This window comes from Bos mutus, chromosome 3 (genome assembly GCF_027580195.1).
Source record: "Bos mutus isolate GX-2022 chromosome 3, NWIPB_WYAK_1.1, whole genome shotgun sequence".
In the NCBI taxonomy this organism is placed as follows: domain Eukaryota; kingdom Metazoa; phylum Chordata; class Mammalia; order Artiodactyla; family Bovidae; genus Bos; species Bos mutus.
The window spans coordinates 67977661-67997376 of record NC_091619.1 but is presented as its reverse complement, the minus strand read 5'-3'; the positions used below and the strand labels follow the sequence as shown (position 1 = coordinate 67997376).

The 19716-nt window shown below is 38.3% G+C and overlaps 1 protein-coding gene across 3 annotated transcripts in view; it reads right to left on the bottom strand.

The window, feature by feature from the left end:
• Nucleotides 1-19716, bottom strand: part of ERICH3 (glutamate rich 3) — a 124286-nt gene that overhangs the window by 30656 nt on the left and 73914 nt on the right. For all 3 annotated transcript variants that reach the window (XM_070367849.1, XM_070367850.1, XM_070367851.1), the window contains 2 exons: nucleotides 7911-8212; nucleotides 1473-1709 (listed from right to left, as the gene is read on the bottom strand). In XM_070367849.1, coding sequence (XP_070223950.1) covers nucleotides 1473-1709; nucleotides 7911-8212 — 539 coding nt within the window. The remainder of the gene's footprint in view (nucleotides 1-1472; nucleotides 1710-7910; nucleotides 8213-19716) is intronic.

Here is a 19716-nt window from a genome sequence, read left to right as displayed (position 1 = left end):
TCACTTTTCCATACAATTCTTTTAACTTTTTCTATATCATATAGGAATATGAATTAAATTCAACATTTACATTCAAGATGAGAAAAGAAACATATATTAGGCATGCCTAGAAATATAAAATGTTAAGTACTGAGAAATTTAAAAGGCTTAATTTAAGACTTTACTAAAAATTTTCAGTGCCTGACTATTAATATACAGTAGCTCTTTCAACTGTAATTGAAATGGCAGCAAATCTTTTCAAATGTATTGAAAGTTAAAGTCATTCTAGTTTTTCACATTGTGTTTTTTACAATGTGTTGTCACATTGTGCTTTTCACATCGCTTCACTCTTTGCTTTGACTATCAGGAAGTTCAGGATTATTTTAACTCAAGGGTAGTCATGATCCCCTATGCAGCTCCTAGCAAAATTATCTTCTCTCTTACTCTAAATAATTTTCTGTTCTTTATTTTATTGCCCTGTGTATGTCTGCATGAAATTTTAGGATAGGTTTTCTTAAATTCTTTCTTGAAGAGGACAAAGTGACAAACTATTTGTTCTTGTGATTACTTCATTACTTAATTTACTCTTATTTTGTATAATTCAAATATATCCCTTGAATTCAAACTTTTGATATTTTTATACAGGAAAAAATTTGAGAGGTGAAAAATGGAGAAAATGGACAGCAATTCAAAAACTCATCATAATGTGACCTCATTTCTCTAGTTTAAAGCAAACTGCATAGACATACACACACTTAAATATAAGAGGCTATTATTATCACTGACAAAATGCCCAGAATGTACCAGGGAAGATATATCATTTATTTACTAAGACCTACATAGCCTTGGCCAAACATTTTCAAGGGACAAAGCCAGAAATGGATTCCTTCTTTGGATATTATCTTAGTAACTTGACATGTTTTTAAAAATCTTAAAAATTCAAGATATGCCACATATAATGAGGGTTTTTTTAATCTACCTGAAATATTATGTATTTTCCCTATGAAATTCAGAATCATTTTAGGCTTGAATATTGTACAGGGGAAATTTTATCAATCTTTCCATAAACTGATATACCAGCATCTTGTGTTCAAAGTAAATTAAAAAAAAAAAAAAGCATAAATAAGGAGAAATTTTCAACTTTCCTTTAATTGAATAGGAACCACTTTTCATTTTCCAAAGCCAAAAGAAATGGTCTATATGTGTGTGCACATAAGAGAACACTGAAAAAAAATTTTTTAAATGAGGTAACTTTCTAAGTAAACAGGAGATGTGTCACTACAAGTTTTACCTGACGCCTTGCTGGAAAATCCCAGCAAATTAAAGAGAAAGGATTCCATAATGGGTATCTATGGAAGATGGGGTGACCAGCACCTTCTGGTAAGGGTACCACGTTCTAAACAGTCTTAAAGGAGGCTTATCTCATTAAATATAAGGGAAAGTAGCGACACTTGCTAAACAGCCTATGCCGCATGATAAGCTAAACAACTTGCCTTGTTTATCATCTTCCAATTCACTCTCCGAGCATCCATCACCCTCATCTTTCACATTGTCATCAGCATCTGGTGCCTTCCACAAAGAGGTTTCACTTTCCCTTTCAGGGTCTAAATGATCTTTTTCATCCTCCGAGGGTGACTTCGACATTTCATTCATTTGATCATCAGCCTGTCCTTCTTCATTAGCTTTCCCATCTTGTTTCTCTTCGTCTGCTTCAAAATCTTCTTCATATTCTGAGAAAAGAAAATCTCCACTATGAGAATGAAAATAGAATCCCTAATACTGAGCCCATTTCACTTAATGAGGACTTTGACTCCATTATCCTCTGCTCTCTGGGCCTTTCTGCACTTCTTTTTCACACAATTAGTGAACATGGAAAACTAATAGCAAATGATCAAAGATAGCAATCAGTTACATATACAAGAGCACTGAAGAAATGAAGCTCCAAATGACGAGCCTGAAACCTAATAAAAGCTCATTTACAAATGGACATCGTCATCTACAATAACCAAAATGGACAAGAGAAGGACTCGATAGAAAACAATAAATTAGAAATAAATTAAAAATGAAGAGAACAGGATTATAATAATGAAAGTTAATTTGGAGACCCAGTGAGGTCATATTTTATAGGAAGAATGTTCAAAATATTTGGATATCAAGTTAATGAATAGTGAAGTAGAAAAATTCAATTAATCAAGCCCAAAGGCCCTGAGAAGTAACACTGTGAATAGTAAATTCTTTGAGAGTACCAAATGGACATCAAAAATGCATTATGAAGGATTCTATACCTGGGCTAGAACTGAAATCATATGCATTATTCATTCCTACAATCAATAAAATAATTACATTCCAAGGATAAAAATTCTTATAAAATAGAATATGCTTGTCACAATCATGAATTTGCTTCATTCCCTACAGAAGTGTAACACATCTGCAGCAGGAAAAGGAATCTGTCACATCAGATAAACGCCATCTGTCCCTTGTGGTTATAATTTTTCACCTTTCATATTTAATTATTCCCCTTTTTCTTCCACCAAAAACTAAAAATCTTGAAGTGACAACATGCCAAGGATAGACAGCAAAAGGATTTCATGCAGAACCAATTAAGCAAATAAACAATTATCTTTAAAATAAAGATTACAGGGAAAATAAAGGTTTCCCTTTTTCTGTGTTTTAGTTATTAGATAGTCTGGTTTCTTCTCCAGTGGTGGGGGCCTCTTGGGTAATTACTTGAGAGTAGTCCACTTTGCCACAATGAGAGAAACTTAATTCAGAAATGCATGCCCTGTGCATAAGTAGAAAGCTCTTTCAATGCAGAGAAGGTACGAGGGTCATGTTAGAAGAAAAGTGAAATCAAAAACTGTAACAAAAAAGCAAACAAAGAGAACTCGTGAGAATATTTTCATGAAAGAGAGTTAATATGTAAAAAGAGAAATGCAAATTATCGTAGGACAAAATTATAAAATAAGCAAGAAGATGAAAAATTTGGTTTCTATTGCATAATACAAACAGAAAGTACTAATGAAAACAAATACCTTGATTCAAATATTTCAGGCCAAGTAAGAGGATAACTCCTCACTTGGTCCAGTAAGGTTCTCTTTATTGAGAACTTCCCAGGTGGAAGAGGATAAAATCGCAAGATTAAAGACATTACAGTAATACAGCCCCTGCCTATCAATGGATATCCAATTTTTGTAGAGGAAATAAGACATAGATACACAAGAAATACTGTACTCATGTTTGAATAGTTTTTATACATGACCCTCAGTAAGTCTAGTTCTAACACTATTGGGCTTGATTGCTGTAGATTTTTATATAGGACTCTTGATTAATAATGTGAAATAATGTCAAACAAGTGGAATAGAGTCAAATTTAAGAGAGAAAAGTCATTCGGAGATTGTGGAAGACTTTCTAGGGAGTAGCTGAAGTTAGCCACAGAACACACACACACACACACAGAAACACATCAGAAACAGGTATTTGCTGCTGGTCATAGGATAAGCAGAGACAGATAGTACATGAATAAATTGCTTCAATTTCATGAACTATTACAGAGTGGTGAAGTATGAGGGTTTTGGAGTCACACTGTCATGTGTCCAGGTACCAAACACAGCTGTGTGATCTCAATTTGCTGAACATCTTTAAGTTTCAGTTTCTTCATTTATGGTATGAGTGGTACCTGCCTCACAAAACTGGGGAATATTAAAAGCAACAATGCTTAAAATGTGCTAGTATAGTGCCAAGGAAAGTAGGTACCTAACAAATATTGTTTTGTTGTTTTAGTTGCTAAGTGGTGTCTGATTCTTTTGTGACCCCATGGACTGGAGCCTGCCAGGCTCCTCTGTCCATGGGATTTCCCAGGCAAAAATGTTGGAGTGAGTTGTCATCTCCTTCTCCAGGGGATCTTGCCCACCCAGGGATCAAACCCTGGTCTCCTGCACTGTCAGGTGGATTCTTTACCACTGATCCCTCAGGGAAACCCAAATAAATATTAGAGATCAGTAGTAATTGTGATTGACTGGGGAGTGGAGGGAGTTGGTAGTAGCACAGGAGAAATCACACACAATATGTGCTATATTGACAGCAATACACTCTAATGGTGGCACCTGATTAAAATGAGAGAAGTACAGTGTCCACAATTAGGACACAATTGCAGTCATATTATTGAAGCAGAGGAAAAATCCCTGCATCCTTTATGGCAGGAGCTTCAGTGCTTTCTCTCAAATAGGAAATTCAAAGCTGCCCCAGCTTTGTTCTATCATCACAGTTAAATACTAGTCTTCTATTAACCAGGAGCTCTGCATTAGCATCAGAGCTCAAAACAACTCCTTCATCTATCTACTCATGTTTTCAGTATGAATGAACTAGTGGCATGCTTTCTGGATCCCTTTTCATAATTTCTTCTGTTTCTGCATTTCATCTTTATTCTCCCTGAGAATGTAATTAGGTTGTTGTTTACCATCCCCACTAATGAGGAAGCAAGTCAGTGCAAGGTCAACATCAATCCAGCCGCAACTCTGCCTGGCTGACCTCCACACAGGCTTCTTGCTGCCCTGACCATCAGTGACTGTTTTACAGAGAGCTGAAGACTTTATCAGCTTTTTCTCCTTTCTTTTAAATGGAAATGGGCATTTAAAATCCATTAGAAAGATCTTGAGAAAAGCTGTATTACAGGCATAAAGTATGCTACTCATAGCACCATTTTGGTTTAAGAAAAAAAGTACAGAAATTGAACATGGCCCAAATAAACATACCTATATGTCCTGAAATAGATGGGGGAAAAGTGGAAACAGTGACAGACTTTATTTTCTTGGGCTCCAAAATCAGTGCAGACATTGACTGCACTATGAAATTAAAAGACACTTGCTCCTTGGAAGAAAAGCTATGACAAACCTAGACAGTGTATTAAAAAAGCAGAGACATCACCTTGCCAACAAAGGTCCATATAGTCAAAGCTATCGTTTTTCCAGTAGTCATGTACTGATGTGAGAGTTGGACCATAAAGAAGGCTGAGCTCTAAAGAATTGATGCTTTCGAACTGTGGTGCTGGAGAAAACTCTTAAGAGTCCCTTGGACTGCAAGGAGATCAAGCCAGTCAATCCTAAAGGAAATCAACCCTGAATATTCATTGGAGTTGACTTACTGGGTATTAAAGGTAGCAGAGTATGCCACCACACACTATGCCACTTGGGCATAAGGATTATATTGAGCTGAAGGCAACTGAGAAGTTGTAAATAGAAGAGCTCTCAGCCCTCATCCTATTTCCCTAAAAGCAAGGCATAAATTTTTCTCTTAATTAATTAATTTTTTTAACTGTGCTGGGTCTTCCTGGCTGTGAGAGGGCTTTCCCTGGCTGCCGAGAGCGGGGGCTACTCTTTAGTTGTGGTGCCCAGACTTCTCATTGTGGTAGCATCTCTTATTGTAGAGCAAGGGCTCTAGAGTACATGGCTTCAGTAGTTGGGATGCACAGGCTTAGCTGCCCCTGATAGCATTGGGATCTTCCTGGACCAGGGATCAAACCATGTACCCTACATTGGAAAGTGGGTTCTTAACAACTGGACCACCAGGGAATCCCAGGACATAAATTTTTGAAGGTGTCTCCCCTTTCCTCTCTCCCAGGAAGGACAGAAGTTAATCATAGGAGGCAACTCTGATCCTTAACAGCCCAAAGCTGGCACCAAAGAAATCAACATAAATTTCACTGAAACTAGCCCTTATATAATGTTAGTTTCCACATAATATTTGCTTTCCCACAATTTGCTGTCCCTGAAAGCTCAAAGTTCTTTTCCTTTGCCTCATCGCTTCTTGAAAAAAATGTATTATTCTTCTATTAGATACCACATAAGCCCAAGTTCTAACCACCTCTTTGAGTTACTCAGCTTTGAGTGCTCCCATCCATATGCACAATGCACCTGCTAACACGCTTCTGTTTGCCCTTTTTGATCTCCTATTGGTTTTATTTACATGGACACAGCTAATGAACCTGAGATGGGTAGAGGGAAAGCCATTTTTCCTTTCCTACAGTATGACTCCTTCTGCTACTTTCTCTCTGTATGTCTGAGCCTTATTTTCTTAAAATGGAGAGAGTAATAATATCTACTACATCAAAGGAAAGCTATGACAAACCTAGACAGTGTATTAAAAAGCAGAGACATTACTTTGTAGCAAAGGTAATGTAGTCCATATAGTCAAAGGTCCATATAGTCAAAGCTTTGGTTTTTCTCATAGTCATGTACAGATATGAGAGTTAGACCATAAAGAAGTCTGAAATGTCTTAGAATTGCTTTTGAACTGTGGCACTGGAGAAGACTCTTGAGAGTCGCTTGGACAGCAAGGAGATCCAACCAGTCAAGCCTAAAGTAAATCAACCATGAATATTTATTGGAAGGACTGATGCTGAAGTTGAAGCGCCAATACTTTGGCCACCTGATGGAAAAGACCCTGATACTGGGAATGATGGAGGACAAGAGGAAACAAGAGTGACAGAAAATGAGATGGTTGGATGGCATCACTGACTCAATGGGCACAAGTTTGAGCAAATTCTGGGAGATAGTGAGGGCAGGAAAGCTTAGCATGCTGCAGTTAATGAGGTTGCAAAGAGTTGGACATGACTTAGTGACTGAACAACAGCAACAACATCAAAAGATGAGGATGTGTGTATATACATATAAGGTAAAGAGATATATATATATATACACACATACATATGTGTGTGTTTATGTTTAAAGGGGAAAGAAGGGAGGAGAAGGAGGCAGAAGAGGAGGATTAGAAGGAAGAAGATGCAGAGGAAGGAGGAGAGGAGGGAAGGGGAGGGGAGGAGAGGGAAGGCAAGAGAAGAAAAAAAAAAAAAAAAAAAAATGCAGACAGGCTCCAGGACCCCAGGCCTATATTTTCAAATGTTTTCAGTTATGGAATATTCTTTCATTGTATAATCATACAGGCTGTGCCTTCCTGATGCCAAAGTATCAATTTCATCAGAGCAAATACATCAGTTCAGTTCAGTTCAGTTTAGTTTCTCAGTCATGTCCAACTCTTTGTGACCCCATGGACTGCAGCACACCAGACCTCCCTGTCCATTGCCAGCTCCCAGAATTTACTCAAACACATGTCCATTGAGCCTGTGATGTCATCCAACCATCTCATCCTCTGTCGTCCCTTTCTCCTCCTGCCTTCAATCTCTCCCAGCATCAGGGTCTTTTCAAATAAGTCAGTTCTTCTCATCAGGTGGCCAAAGTATTAGAGTTTCAGCTTTAGCATCAGTCCTTCCAGTGAATATTCAGGACTGATTTCCTTTAGGATGGACTGGTTGGATCTCCAGTCCAAGGGACTCTCAAGAGTTTTCTCCAACACCACAGTTCAAATACATCAGATACTGAAAAAAATAGGTAAAATTCTGGTCTCTCCCTGCAGAAGTGAACAGAGCCTCTGCCCACACAGATACAAACTCTTCCCTGACTCCCCTAAAAGCACCTCCAACCTCCTGGAGTTAGGCAGCCCTCCTCTAAGACAACTTACACAGAGTGAGAGTGAAAAGTCGCTGAGTCGTGTCCAACTCTTTGCGACCCCATGGACTGTACAGTCCATGGAATTCTTTAGGCCAGAATACTGGAGTGGGTAACCTTTCCCTTCTCCAGGGGATCTTCCCAACCCAGGGATAGAACACAGGTCTCCCACATTGCAGGTGGATTCTTTACCAGCAGAGCCCAACTCAACAAAGGGAGCCCAACTCAACAAGAGGAGCCCAACTCACATAGAACTCCTCACAAAACAGTGGAGGAAGGTGATCAGGGAGAGTCCTCCTTGCAACAGAGTTGCCTGAGGATCAAAACTGAGTAACAACATTTAATGGATATTTTTGCAAAGTTTCATAATTACATTCTAAAGACTTCAACAAAAGAACAGCAACAACAAAAGAAAACCGTGTCATGCATTACCGTATTTAAATATGTTTTCTTGGTCATCTTCCCAGACATCTTGCCCTGGTTTTTCTTTACATTCCATTTCTTCCACAGCGGTTCTCACTTCACTGAGCCCTGCGTGTAGTTCTTGAGCTGAAACAATGGCTGAAGCTGAGGCTTTGCTCCCCTCCATCTCTCTCCTTCTTGGTATCAGGTACTCTCTATCCTTTCTCAGTTTCCCCTCACCCTTCTTCTGTCCCTCTTTTTTCTCAGCGTTCTTTTCTTTCCTGGGTTTTGGAGAAGTTGTTTTTTTGTCAAGGCCCATTGCAATAATGCACCTAGGAAAAACATTAACATAAAGAGTGATTAATCTTTATGCACAGCAGAACCGCAAAGATCTTTAAACTACTTCTCTTACCCCAGTAAGAAATGTTACAAGAAACATATTTATCATAGTGTACATAATTACAAATTAACTACTTTTTCCTTATTAATATAACAATCTTGTAAGTAAACACAAAAAAATTCTTAGTTTTACCTACAATAATAAAAAAGAAAAGGAAGCAACTTAATAACTATGAATTATAGTCTCAAACTAAGCTTTGTGCCTTAAAGTATATTTTTGGCTCTATAATAGAGTCAGGTAGAGAGATAGAAATTTAAGTCTTTAAATTAGAATTATGTGATAAATGGACATTCAGGTTTATCAGAAAAAGGAAGCTGAGATAATAGTTATCAGAAGACGTCATTCAGTCTTTGATAATGTATTATTCCAACATCACAATCAAAAAAAGACTTATATATAAAGTTGAATCTAAATAATTGACTTTTTTTTAAGAAACACAGTCAAATATTTTCACACCCTTTAAACAAATACTTCAGGAGCCTGAACGCTTATTGTAATAGAATTGTCATCATTACTTTTAGAATGGTCTTTTGAAGCCTGTGGGCTTCCCTGATGGCTCAGACAATAAAGAATCTGCCTGCAAAGCAGGAGACCTGAGTTCCAATCCCTGGGTCAGGAAGATCCTCTGGAGAAGGGAATGGTAACCCACACCAGTATTCTTGCCTAGAGAATTCCATGGACAGAGGAGCCTGGTAGGCTACAGTCCATGGGGTTGCAAAGAGACACAACTGAGCAACTAATACATAACAACTTTGAAACCTGTACCACAATCTTTTGTTGATTTTTGTTTGCAATAAGTTTTTGTGCTTTGAAAATGGCAGTGATCTCTAGAGGTCATATGGTCATTCAAATTCAAATCTGGTGAGCCAGCAGATGATATGAATGTATTAAGACATTAAAAAATATTTTTAAAAATCAGTTATAAAAAAGATAAGATCAATAAATTCTTCTATAGTTTTTTCCTGTTTCTCAAGATAATATCAAAATAGGAATTGTAATTATGATAATACACATTAATAAATATAGTGACTATGATAACAATAAAAGTATCAAGTGCTCCTTCTGTGCCAGTCTCTTCGCTAGGTACTTTGTATACATGATCTTATAGGATACATTCCCCTACAGACCAATTAAGAATTATCATCATCACTCTACAAACGAGGAAACTGAGGCTTTAAGGGTTCCATGACTTGCCCAGTTTTACCCAGCAGGTCAATGATGAAACTGGATTTCAGCTCATGACTATTAGACTCCATCACCTCACAGTCTTCTCAGATGACTGCTGACACAGACAAATGTCACATGGCCGGGCTTACCACCAGGGCAAGTACTCACACTCTCACCAGAGACTAACACAAAGTGAGAAGTTTTTACCAAGGCCTAGAGACAATCTGTAACCCCAAACAGGTTCCTGGTAGTTACTGGTCTCCCTACTCCTCCTCTAGAACTTTGCCCAGTTATTTCTCTCCATGTCACACAACTCATGGTGAACTGAGCCAATTAGAGTGGGATTAGAATGTAGTCAAGACTTGTCAGTCCAGGAAGAATCAAAACAATACGTAAAAATCTGAAAATCGTCTCAGTGTGAATCAAAACTAATGGCAATCTCTTCAAATGAAGATTGTGCTAAATTTCAGCCATCCCTAGGCTAGCAGTAGCAAATATGAGGGCTTAGTTAATCACTTATCCTTTCACTATCTCCCCATAAAATAAGGCTAAATGGATAGGCACTCAAAGTAACTATCAGGGGCTGTGAAAAATGGGATAATAAGAACACACTTACCTCACCCATATTAGCATGATAAAGTATTTCTCAACTATAATGATGATATACTTAGCACATTGCTTTCCTTGGAATAAAGGTGTCATGAATCTTCAAAGACTATGATTACTAGCATTGCCTTCTGTTCAAGCTGTTCTTCTCTTATCAATGGCAACACCAAATCCATTGATTTGGAGCCTCTGATATGCTGTTACTTTTAGTTTATGTTGTGACTGTGTAGAGGCTTTGATGCCTCCCTACTGCCTGTGCAGACGTTTTATGGCCCATCTGCTTAAGGGAATTAGACAAACAAAGTGGGTAACATCTGTGCTCTCCTCGTCACTGACTACCTATTTGACTTCTGAGTATAATTTGAGGTGTTGATTCTGATTACTGAAGCTCAAAGCAGTATGCATTCTACTTGGTTAGGCAATTTTTCTTCCTGTGTTTCACTTTAGCAACTGAAAATAACTACCATGCCTCTTCAAAGAGGTCCCATGATTGAGGGATGGGTACCAGTGTGGAACCTCCATACTTTGGTAACGAACACTGCTGAACTTTTCTTGTTTTCTAAGGACCTCAAAACAGGTAATTCCAAATCACTTTTTAAAAATAGAACTCCCTATTGTTTTAGTTGCCCTTCTTCTCATAATAAAAGTTCAAGGAACCAGTATGTTTTAAATGAATTAAAATGAACTTCATTTTTAACAAACTGGGAGAAGGAAAGCACATCTCTCAAAATAACTAAAGAAAGGTATTATTATGGGTGTGACAAAAGTTACAGAATATTATAAGTGATATCAATCTCCTGAGGGATAGTTTTAACTTTTACCGGAGTTCTGCAGTGTTGGTGCTTCTGGAATAAACAAAGTCATCTCAAGTAGAGTAGAACCAAACAAGCAAGGCTGTAGCCCTCACTGATCCAACCCTGCCCCATTTAAACCAATCTGCATTGAATTGACTTTCACCTGAGCTGCAGCACGGACACATCAAATGACACCACATATTCTACTTGGGACATTCACAGATTTCATTTGGAGAAATTATTATGAAGCTAACAAAACGCTGGAAACCAATGTCCTATGACAACTGTGCATTTTAGTTGAGGGTCAAGAGTTATCTGGAGTAACAGGCAAATTCAGCCTTGGAGTACAAAACAAAGCAGGTTTTCTATATATGTGTCTTTAGTTTCTTTAGGTAGATATATTCCTAAGTATTTTATTCTTTTCGTTGCAATGGTGAATGGAATTGTTTCCTTAATTTCTCTTTCTGTTTTCTCATTATTAGTGTATAGGAATGCAAGGGATTTCTGTGTGTTGATTGTATATCCTGCAACTTTACTATAATCATTGATTAGTTCTAGTAATTTTCTGGTGGAGTCTTTAGGGTTTTCTATGTAGAGGATCATGTCATCTGCAAATAGTGGGAGTTTTACTTCTTCTTTTCCAATTTGGATTCCTTTTATTTCTTTTTCTGCTCTGATTGCTGTGGCCAAAACTTCCAAAACTATGTTGAATAGTAATGGTGAAAGTGGGCACCCTTGTCTTGTTCCTGACTTTAGAGGAAATGCTTTCAATTTTTCACCATTGAGGATAATGTTTGCTGTGGGTTTGTCATATATAGCTTTTATTATGTTGAGGTATGTTCCTTCTATTCCTGCTTTCTGGAGAGTTTTTAGCATAAATGGGTGTTGAATTTTGTCAAAGGATTTCTCTGCATCTATTGAGATAATCATATGGTTTTTGTTTTTCAATTTGTTAATGTGGTGTATTACATTGATTGATTTGTGGATATTGAAGAATCCTTGCATCCCTGGGATAAAGCCCACTTGGTCATGGTGTATGATCTTTTTAATGTGTTGTTGGATTCTGATTGCTAGAATTTTGTTTAGGATTTTTGCATCTATGTTCATCAGTGATATTGGCCTGTAGTTTTCTTTTTTTGTGGGATCTTTGTCAGGTTTTGGTATTAGGGTGATGGTGGCCTCATAGAATGAGTTTGGAAGTTTACCTTCCTCTGCAATTTTCTGGAAGAGTTTGAGCAGGATAGGTGTTAGCTCTTCTCTAAATTTTTGGTAGAATTCAGCTGTGAAGCCATCTGGACCTGGGCTTTTGTTTGCTGGAAGACTTTTGATTACAGTTTCAATTTCCGTGCTTGTGATGGGTCTGTTAAGGTTTTCTATTTCTTCCTGGTCGAGTTTTGGAAAGTTGTACTTTTCTAAGAATTTGTCCATTTCTTCCTCGTTGTCCATTTTATTGGCATATAATTGTTGATAATAGTCTCTTATGATCCTTTGTATTTCTGTGTTGTCTGTTGTGATCTCTCCATTTTTGTTCCTAATTTTATTGATTTGATTTTTCTCCCTTTGTTTCTTGATGAGTCTGGCTAATGGTTTATCAATTTTATTTATCCTCTCAAAGAACCAGCTTTTGGCTTTGTTGATTTTTGCTATGGTCTCTTTTGTTTCTTTTGCATTTATTTCTGCTCTAATTTTTAAGATTTCTTTCCTTCTACTAACCCTGGGGTTCTTCATTTCTTCCTTTTCTAGTTGCTTTAGGTATAGAGTTAGGTTATTTATTTGACTTTTTTCTTGTTTCTTGAGGTGTGCCTGTATTGCTATGAACTTTCCCCTTAGGACTGCTTTTACTGTGTCCCACAGGTTTTGGGTTGTTGTGTTTTCATTTTCATTCGTTTCTATGCAAATTTTGATTTCTTTTTTGATTTCTTCTGTGATTTGTTGGTTATTCAGCAGGGTGTTGTTCATCCTCCATATGTTGGAATTTTTAATAGTTTTTTCATGTAATTGAGATCTAATCTTACTGCATTGTGGTCAGAAAAGATGCTTGGAATGATTTCTATTTTTTTGAATTTACCAAGGCTAGCTTTATGGCCCAGGATGTGATCTATCCTGGAGAAGGTTCCATGTGCGCTTGAGAAAAAGGTGAAGTTCATTGTTTTGGGATGAAATTATATATATAGAAAACTATAAAACACTGGTGAAAGAAATCAAAGAGGACACTAATAGATGGAGAAATATACCATGTTCATGGATTGGAAGAATCAATATAGTGAAAATGAGTATACTACCCAAAGCAATTTATAGATTCAATGCAATCCCTATCAAGCTACCAACAGTATTCTTCACAGAGCTAGAATAAATAATTTCACAATTTGTATGGAAATACAAAAACCTTGAATAGCCAAAGTGATCTTGAAAGAAATGGAACTGGAGGAATCAACCTACCTGACTTCAGGCTCTACTACAAAGCCACAGTTATCAAGACAGTATGGTACTGGCACAAAGACAGAAATATAGATCAATGGAACAAAATAGAAAGCCCAGAGATAAATCCACGCACATATGGACACCTTATCTTTGACAAAGGAGGCAAGAATATACAATGGATTAAAGACAATCTCTTTAACAAGTGGTGCTGGGAAATCTGGTCAACCACTTGTAAAAGAATGAAACTAGAACACTTTCTAACACCATATACAAAAATAAACTCAAAATGGATTAAAGATCTAAACATAAGACCAGAAACTATAAAACTCCTAGAGGAGAACATAGGCAAAACACTCTCTGACATACATCACAGCAGGATCCTCTATGACCCACCTCCCAGAATATTGGAAATAAAAGCAAAAATAAACAAATGGGACCTAATTAAACTTAAAAGCTTCTGTACATCAAAGGAAACTATTAGCAAGGTGAAAAGACAGCCTTCAGAATGGGAGAAAATAATAGCAAATGAAGCAACCGACAAACAACTAATCTCAAAAATATACAAGCAACTCCTACAGCTCAACTCTAGAAAAATAAATGACCCAATCAAAAAATGGGCCAAAGATCTAAATAGACATTTCTCCAAAGAAGACATACAGATGGCTAACAAACACATGAAAAGATGCTCAACATCACTCATTATCAGAGAAATGCAAATCAAAACCACTATGAGATACCATTTCACACCAGTCAGAATGGCTGCGATCCAAAAGTCTACAAATAATAAATGCTGGAGAGGGTGTGGAGAAAAGGGAACCCTCTTACACTGTTGGTGGGAATGCAAACTAGTACAGCCACTATGGAGAACAGTGTGGAGATTCCTTAAAAAACTGGAAATAGAACTGCCTTATGATCCAGCAATCCCACTGCTGGGCATACACACTGAGGAAACCAGAAGGGAAAGAGACACGTGTACCCCAATGTTCATCGCAGCACTGTTTATAATAGCCAGGACATGGAAACAACCTAGATGTCCATCAGCAGATGAATGGATAAGAAAGCTGTGGTACATATACACAATGGAGTATTACTCAGCCATTAAAAAGAATACTTTTGAATCAGTTCTAATGAGGTGGATGAAACTGGAGCCTATTACACAGAGTGAAGTAAGCCAGAAGGACAAACACCAATACAGTATACTAACGCATATATATGGAATTTAGAAAGATGGTAACGATAACCCTGTATACGAGACAGCAAAAGAGACACTGATGTATAGAACAGGCTTATGGACTCTGTGGGAGAGGGAGAGGGTGGGAAGATTTGGGAGAATGGCATTGAAACATGTGAAATGTCATGTATGAAACGAGATCCCAGTCCAGGTTCAATGCACGATGCTGGATGCTTGGGGCTGGTGCACTGGGACGACCCAGAGGGATAGTATGGGGAGGGAGGAGGGAGGAGGGTTCAGGATGGGGAACATGTGTATAATTTTTTTTTAATTAAAATTGAATAAAAAAAAAGAAGAAGAAAAAAAAAAAAAAAGCAGGTCAAAGGCTAACAGAGTTTTGCCAAAAGAAAGCACTGGTCATAGCAAACACCCTCTTCCAACAACACAAGAGAAGACTATACACATGGACATCACCAGATGGTCAATACTGAAATCAGAATGATTATATTCTTTGCAGCCAAAGATGGAGAAGCTCTATACAGTCAGCAAAAACAAGACTGGGAGCTAACTGTGGCTCAGATCATGAACTCCTTATTGCCAAATTCAGACTTCAATTGAAGAAAGTAGGGAAAACCACTAGACCATTCAGGTATGACCTAAATCAAATCCCTTACAATTATACAGTGGAAGTGAGAAATAGATTCAAGGGATTAGATCTGAGAGACAGAGTGCCTGATGAACTATGGATGGAGGTTTGTGACATTGTACAAGAGGCAGTGATCAAAACCATCCCCAAGAAAAAGAAATGCAAAAAGGCAAAATGGTTGTCTGACAAGGCCTTACAAATAGCTGAGAAAAGAAGATGCAAAAGGCAAAGGAGAGAAGGAAAGATATACCCATTTGAATGCAGAGTTCCAAAGAATACCAAGGAGAGATAAAAAGCCTTCCTCAGGAATCAATGCAAAGGAATAGAGGAAAGCAATAGAATGGGAAAGCCTAGAGATCTCTTCAAGAAAATTAGAGATATCAAGGGAACATTTCATGTAAATATGGGCACAATAAAGGACAGAAATCTTATGGACCTAACAGAAGCAGAAGATATAAAGAAGAGGTAGCAAGAACACACAAGAAATATGCAAAAAAGATCTTCAACCCAGATAACCATGATGGTGTGATCACTCACCTAGAGCCAGACATCCTGGAGTCTGAAGTCAAGTGGACCTTAGGATGCATCACTATGAACAAAGTTAGTGGAGGTGACAGAATTCCATTTGAGCTACTTCAAATCCTAAAAGATGATGCTGTGAAAGTGCTGCACTCACTATGCCAGCAAATTTGGAAAACTCAGCAGTGGCCACAGGGCTGGAAAAGGTCTGTTTTCATTCCACTCCCAAAGACAATGCCAAAGAATGCTCAAACTACTGCACAATTGCACTCATCTCACACGCTAGCAAAGTAATGCTCAAAATTCTCCAAGACAGGCTTCAACAGTGTGTGAACCATGAATGTTCCAGATGTTCAAGCTGGGTTTAGAAAAGGCAGAGGAACCAGAGATCAAATTGCCAACATCATGGAAAAAGCAAGAGAGTTCCAGAAAAACATCTATGTCTGCTTTACTGACTATGCCAAAGCCTTTGGCTGTGTAGATCACAACAAACTGTGAAAAATTCTTCAAGAGATGGGAATACTAGACCACCTGACCTACCTCCTGAGAAATCTGTATGCAGGTCAAGGAGCAACAGTTGGAACTGGACATGGAACAACATACTTTTCCAAATCGGGAAAGGAGTACATTAAGGTTGTATACTGTCACCCTGCTTATTTAACTTATGTGCAGAGTACATCATAAGAAATGCTGGGCTGGATGAAGTGCAAGCTGGAATTAGATTGCAGGAAGAAATATCAATAACCTCAGATATGCAGATGACAACACCCCTATGGCAGAAAGCAAAGAAGAATTGAAGAGCCTCTTGATGAAAGTGAAACAGGTGAGTAAAAAAGTTGGCTTAAAACTCAACATTCAGAAAACTAAGATCATGGAATCTGGTCCCATCACTTCATGGCAAATAGATGCATCAACATGGAAACAGTGAAAGACTTTATTTTTTGGTCTCCAAAATCTGCAGATGGTGACTGCAGCCATGAAATTAAAAGACGCTTGCTCTTTGGAAGAAAAGCTATCACCAACCTAGACATATTAAAAAGCAGAGACATTTCTTCACCAACAAAGGTCATCTAGTCAAAGCCGTGGTTTTTCCAGTAGTCATGTATGGATGTGAGAGTTAAAGAAAGCTGAGCACCAAAGAATTGATCCTTTTGAACTGTGGTGTTGGAGAAGACTCTTGAGAGTCCCTTGGACAGCTAGTAGATCCAACCAGTCCATCCTAAAGGAATCAGCCCTGAATAATCATTGGAAGGACTGATGCTGAAGCTGAAACTCCAATACTTTGGCCACCTGATACGAAGAACTGACTCATTTGAAAAGACCCTGATGCTGGGAAAGATTGAAAGTGGGAGGAGAAGGGGACAAGAGAGGATGAGATGGTTGAATGGCATCACTGACACGATGGACATGAATTTGACTAGGCTCTGGGAGTTGGTGATGAACAGGGAAGCCTAACATGCTGCAGTCCACGGGATCACAGAGTCGGACACAACTGAGTGAGTGAACTGACTGACTGAATAGACTTTACTCTTAAATATCAAAACCATTTTATTTGTTGATGTTGTTCAGTCTCTAAATTGTTTCTGACTCTTTGAGACCTGATGGACTGCAGCATGCCAGGATCCTCTATTCTTCAGTATCTCCCAGAGTTTGCTCAGATTCATGTCCATTGAGTCATGTTTTCATTGACTCCACTGAATCATGTTTTCATCAGACTCCATTGAGTCTGATGTTTTCTAACCATTTTTTCCTCTGCATGCCCTTCTCCTTTTGCCTTCAATCTTTTCCAGCTTGAACATTTCAAAGAAAGAAGCTAGAGGAAACCAAGTAAAATCATATAAAGAATTGTACAGATACTCCTAAGAATTGAATAGGAGAGTAGATGCCATCAATCGGATTTTGGTACTGATTATTAAACCTCCATAGAAAGTGTTTAGGACCAAACATTTTATAGCTTGGATTTATACAGCAATTCCCAGTGAGTGCTACGTGTTCACACATGCATGACTGTATGAGAATTCATTAGCTTTCCTGCGAGTTAAACAGAAATGTGTTAAATGACTTGCCCACAAATATGGAGAATGCGTATTTGACTTGGAACAGAAAAGCAACTGCAGGCATGGCCTAAGTACACCTCAGCATTCCTACTACTTGCCCTAGACCATTCACTGTGCCACTTGTACCTCTTCTCTCACCTATAATTTCCAGATTCTTCCTCCCTTAGCCTTAACCTCAGCTGACAAATTCTTGTTTGACCAGAAAATAGAGACAATCAGCAGAGAACTTCCAGGTGGTCCAAAAACATCCACCAGTTTACATCTCTTTCTGCCCTATAGCCATCTTTCTTCTTGTTACTTCATCTAAGGCTAATACCTCCATTTGAGCCCCAGGTCCCATCTCTTCTCATCTACTCAAGCACTAAATATCTCCCTCTATATCATGCCTGATCAATGCTTTTCTTCCTCAGGTATTAATCCTATCTATCAGCTTTTAACCATATTATAATATCTCCAATCTTAAAAAATAATAAGTCCCTCTTGGGCCCCTGCATCCTCCCTCCTGGCTGCCACCCAATTTCCATCCTTCAGAGCAAAACTCTTTAATAAGAGCTGTCTATAATCTCTGGCCTCAGCTCTTCTCCAATTGTGTATTAAACCCACTCCAATCAAACGTGCATTCCTACCACTCCCTTATAGCAACTTGTGTCAAGATCACCAGTAACCAACACATTACCAAACCATGCTCAATCCAGAGTCTTCACTTTGCTTCACCTAGCCACACCTTGGACCCAGTTGATCATGCCTAATTCTTTAAACATTTTGTTCATTTCCAGGACATTGCTTTCTCTAGGTTCTCTGTCTAATCATTGGCCTTCCTTCCCTAGGCTTTTTTCCTGGTTCCTCTTTATCTTCCTTCCCTTTGAATGAAAGTGACAAGAGCTCATTACTCAGACATATTCTCTTTCTGCCTTTCATTCTTAAGCAGATTTATCCCATCTTATGACTTTAAATGCCATCCATATGTAAACCATTCTCAAATTTATATCTCCAGCCTGGACATCTCACCAGACAACAGATTAACTGATCCAACTACTTATTCAACATTTCTATTTGACTCCAACTCAATGTATCTAAAACCAAAATGCCTTCCTTCCACTCCCAAACCTACATCTTCTAGTCTTTCCTGTGTTAACTGGGCATCTTTCGAGTTGTTTAGGCTAAAAACTTTTCAATCACTCTGACTTAGCTCTTTATCTCATGCCCTGCATCCAATCCATCAATAAATCCTATAAACCCTACCTTCAAAATTCATCTAGAACCTAATTTCTTATAACTCTTTCCACCATTGTCTTGCCTCTAGATTAAAGTAGTTTCCACCATTTCCCCACCCTCCCTAGTTTATTTTTTCCATAAGAGCTACTGTCAGATCATGACAGGCCATTGCTCAAAACCTACCTTAGAGGCTTCCCATCCCCCTCAGAATAAAAGTCAAAGTCTTTGCAGTGACCATAGGACTCTGCATGATTTGACCCCACTGTCTCTCTGACCTCATCTTCTATCACTGTCCCATTCCTCATTTGTGCTCTGACCACACAAGCTTACATACACCAAGCATAATCCTGTCTCACACACTTTGTCTATGCTTTTCCTCTACCTGAAAACCTATTTTAAAAAGGGAACATTTTTTCTGGTTTCTGCTTGAAAGACATCAGAGAGGCTTTTGTTATCCATCCTACATAATAGAATACTGCCTTCTGACCCTTTATTCCTTTTATCTCCCTTACCTTATCTTGTGTTTATGTTTATTACCATCTCATATATATTAAAAGAAGACAGAGCACCAAAGAATTGCTGCCTTCAAAGAACTGTGGTGCTGGAGAAGACACCTGAGAGCTCCTTGGACAGCAAGGAGATCAAACCAGTTGATCTTAAAGGAAATGAACCTTGAATATTCTTGAAATCAGTCCTTGAAAGGACGGATGCTGAAGCTGAAGTTCCACTATTTTGGTCACCTGATACAAACAGCTGACTCATTGGAAAAGTCCTGATTCAGGGAAAGATTGAGGGCAGAAGGAGAAGTGGGCATCAGAGGATGAGATGACTGGATGGCAT